General features: G+C 29.6%; 1 protein-coding gene across 1 annotated transcript; it reads right to left on the reverse strand.

Annotated features, from left to right (window-relative positions):
- Window positions 1-224: 224 nt before the first annotated feature.
- On the reverse strand, window positions 225-1,077 carry LOC123300258 (enhancer of split mbeta protein-like). The gene has a single exon (XM_044882799.1). It carries the CDS (start codon window positions 992-994, stop codon window positions 278-280), a length of 717 nt encoding a protein of 238 aa, XP_044738734.1. The 5' UTR covers window positions 995-1,077; the 3' UTR covers window positions 225-277.
- Window positions 1,078-1,373: the final 296 nt, after the last annotated feature.

Here is a 1,373-nt window from a genome sequence, read left to right on the forward strand (position 1 = left end):
GGTACAAAATATTGAATTCCCTAACAACTAATAATGAATTTATCTACTAATTCTAAGTAGAAAATTCCCTAACAATTTATAATTATCACAGAGATTATTTTTAAAAAAACAAAAAAAAATTAACTAACATTTATAATTACATTTATGGAAGACATTCGATTTTGAAAAATTTAAAGAACAAAAAAAATTATTAATTGCAAAAAAAAAAATTTAAAGATTAAAACATTAAAGCCAAAAAAGTACCTAAATTTGAATTAAATTTAATGACACTATTAAACTACCAAGGTCGCCACATTGGAGCTTGTGGCGCTGTTGTCGCAACATTCATTGGTTTATTTGCAACTAATGAACAACATTGTTGATTTGTGTATTTCATTAATTTTGGTTGATATTTTTTGATTTGTTGTGTTTGTTGTTGCATTAACATAACAGGACTTGTTGGTGGTGTGTATTGTTGTACTTGTACTTGTTGAATAGGTAATTGTTGTGTTTGATAATATTGTTGATTCATTTGTTGTGGTGATTGTTGTTGAGGTTGTTGTGGTTGCATCATTTGTTGTTGTTGCATACCATTTTCCAAACGACGTATACATGTACCAAGGTGTTGAAGTAGCTTAGCGCTTGCAATTGGATCAACAGTTTCTTTCGGTGTTGATAAGAAATGTGACACTTCTGTTGCACAATGTGTAAATCCAGCACGAAAACGATCGGCATACGATTGTTCTGGTGTTGAGATCAATTGATGTTGACGTTTTAATTGATGTAAATGACGGACAGTTAATTCCAAAATATCGGCTTTTTCTAATTTTGATACATTTTCACCTTCCGATTGTAATGCGGTAACCATTAATTCTTTTAATTCATCCAAACAACGATTAATACGAGCACGTCGTTTACGTTCTAACATTGGTTTCATCACTTTACGATATTGATATGTACGTGAAATTGGTTCTTCATATTCGGTTTGTACCATATATGCACTTGTTGGAGCCATATTTGTTTTTGTTATAAATCACTTTTCACAAATCACAAGAAAACACTAAATATATAATATTTTTGGTTAGTTGTTTACTGAGAAACGTTTAGATTGTTAATGATAATCGATAAGGGATGACGCTCAATTTATAGGAAATTTCGAACTGTAGTTTAAAAAATAAAAGTAGGGATAATATCATCAGCTTAGTCAGTTGTATAGAGGTATTTTAAATATGGTGGGAGATTTGAATTAAATATGTCTGTCTTGCTTTAGCAAACATTACTCAGCATATTATATGTACCTTGTTTAACGTATACAGACGACTTACTTTAACTTTTATAAGGTTAATTTTTTTTAAACATAGGGTTGCATATTTTTTTTTTTAAAGAACAGTTGG

Source organism: Chrysoperla carnea, chromosome 5 (assembly GCF_905475395.1).
Source record: "Chrysoperla carnea chromosome 5, inChrCarn1.1, whole genome shotgun sequence".
NCBI lineage: Eukaryota > Metazoa > Arthropoda > Insecta > Neuroptera > Chrysopidae > Chrysoperla > Chrysoperla carnea.

What these genes read in the sequence shown, in the direction of transcription:
- LOC123300258 (XM_044882799.1), bottom strand. Translation starts at nt 994, where the DNA reads ATGGCTCCAACAAGTGCATATATGGTACAAACCGAATATGAAGAACCA.